This window comes from Cariama cristata, unplaced genomic scaffold (genome assembly GCF_000690535.1).
Source record: "Cariama cristata isolate BGI_N322 unplaced genomic scaffold, ASM69053v1 scaffold21799, whole genome shotgun sequence".
Lineage (NCBI taxonomy): Eukaryota > Metazoa > Chordata > Aves > Cariamiformes > Cariamidae > Cariama > Cariama cristata.
In genome coordinates, this window is record NW_009637676.1 from 11,820 (window position 1) to 12,223 (window position 404).

General features: G+C 56.9%; 1 protein-coding gene across 1 annotated transcript in view; it reads left to right on the forward strand.

Moving 5' to 3' along the window:
- Positions 1-262, forward strand: part of LOC104168004 (extracellular serine/threonine protein kinase FAM20C-like) — a gene marked incomplete at its 3' end in the record, with an annotated part of 3,172 nt that extends 2,910 nt beyond the window's left edge. Inside the window, exon 5 of the mRNA XM_009708434.1 lies at positions 147-262. Coding sequence (XP_009706736.1) covers positions 147-262 — 116 coding nt within the window. The remainder of the gene's footprint in view (positions 1-146) is intronic.
- Between the last annotated feature and the right edge of the window lie 142 nt (positions 263-404).

The window sequence follows — 404 nt, forward strand, 5'->3', positions numbered from 1 at the left end:
GACAGCAAAGTGGCAGAGAAACTGCTCCTTCATCCCACCTCTTCCTCCCCGTTGCGAGGGATACCTGCCTCTCACAACGGTTTTCATAACTCGCTGTGAAAACCAGCCGGGCTCGGCAAGAAATGATTCCAAGTTCTGTGTGTCAGGATCCTGGATTTCCGGCGAATCCCCCCAGTTTCTGGCCGTTTGGTCAATATAACGAAGGAGATCCGTGACATCACCACAGACAAGAAACTGGCCAAGACTTTCTTCATCTCCCCAGGTGAGTTTTCATGCCGTCCATCCTCTCCTGCGGCCACCGGCATGGAGCTCACCTGGAGCCGGCTGCTCCTGCTACCTGGCTCCGGGGCAAACCATCTTTGGGGTCTGCTCCAGCGCCCACCGGGTACCCTGCCATGGGGCTC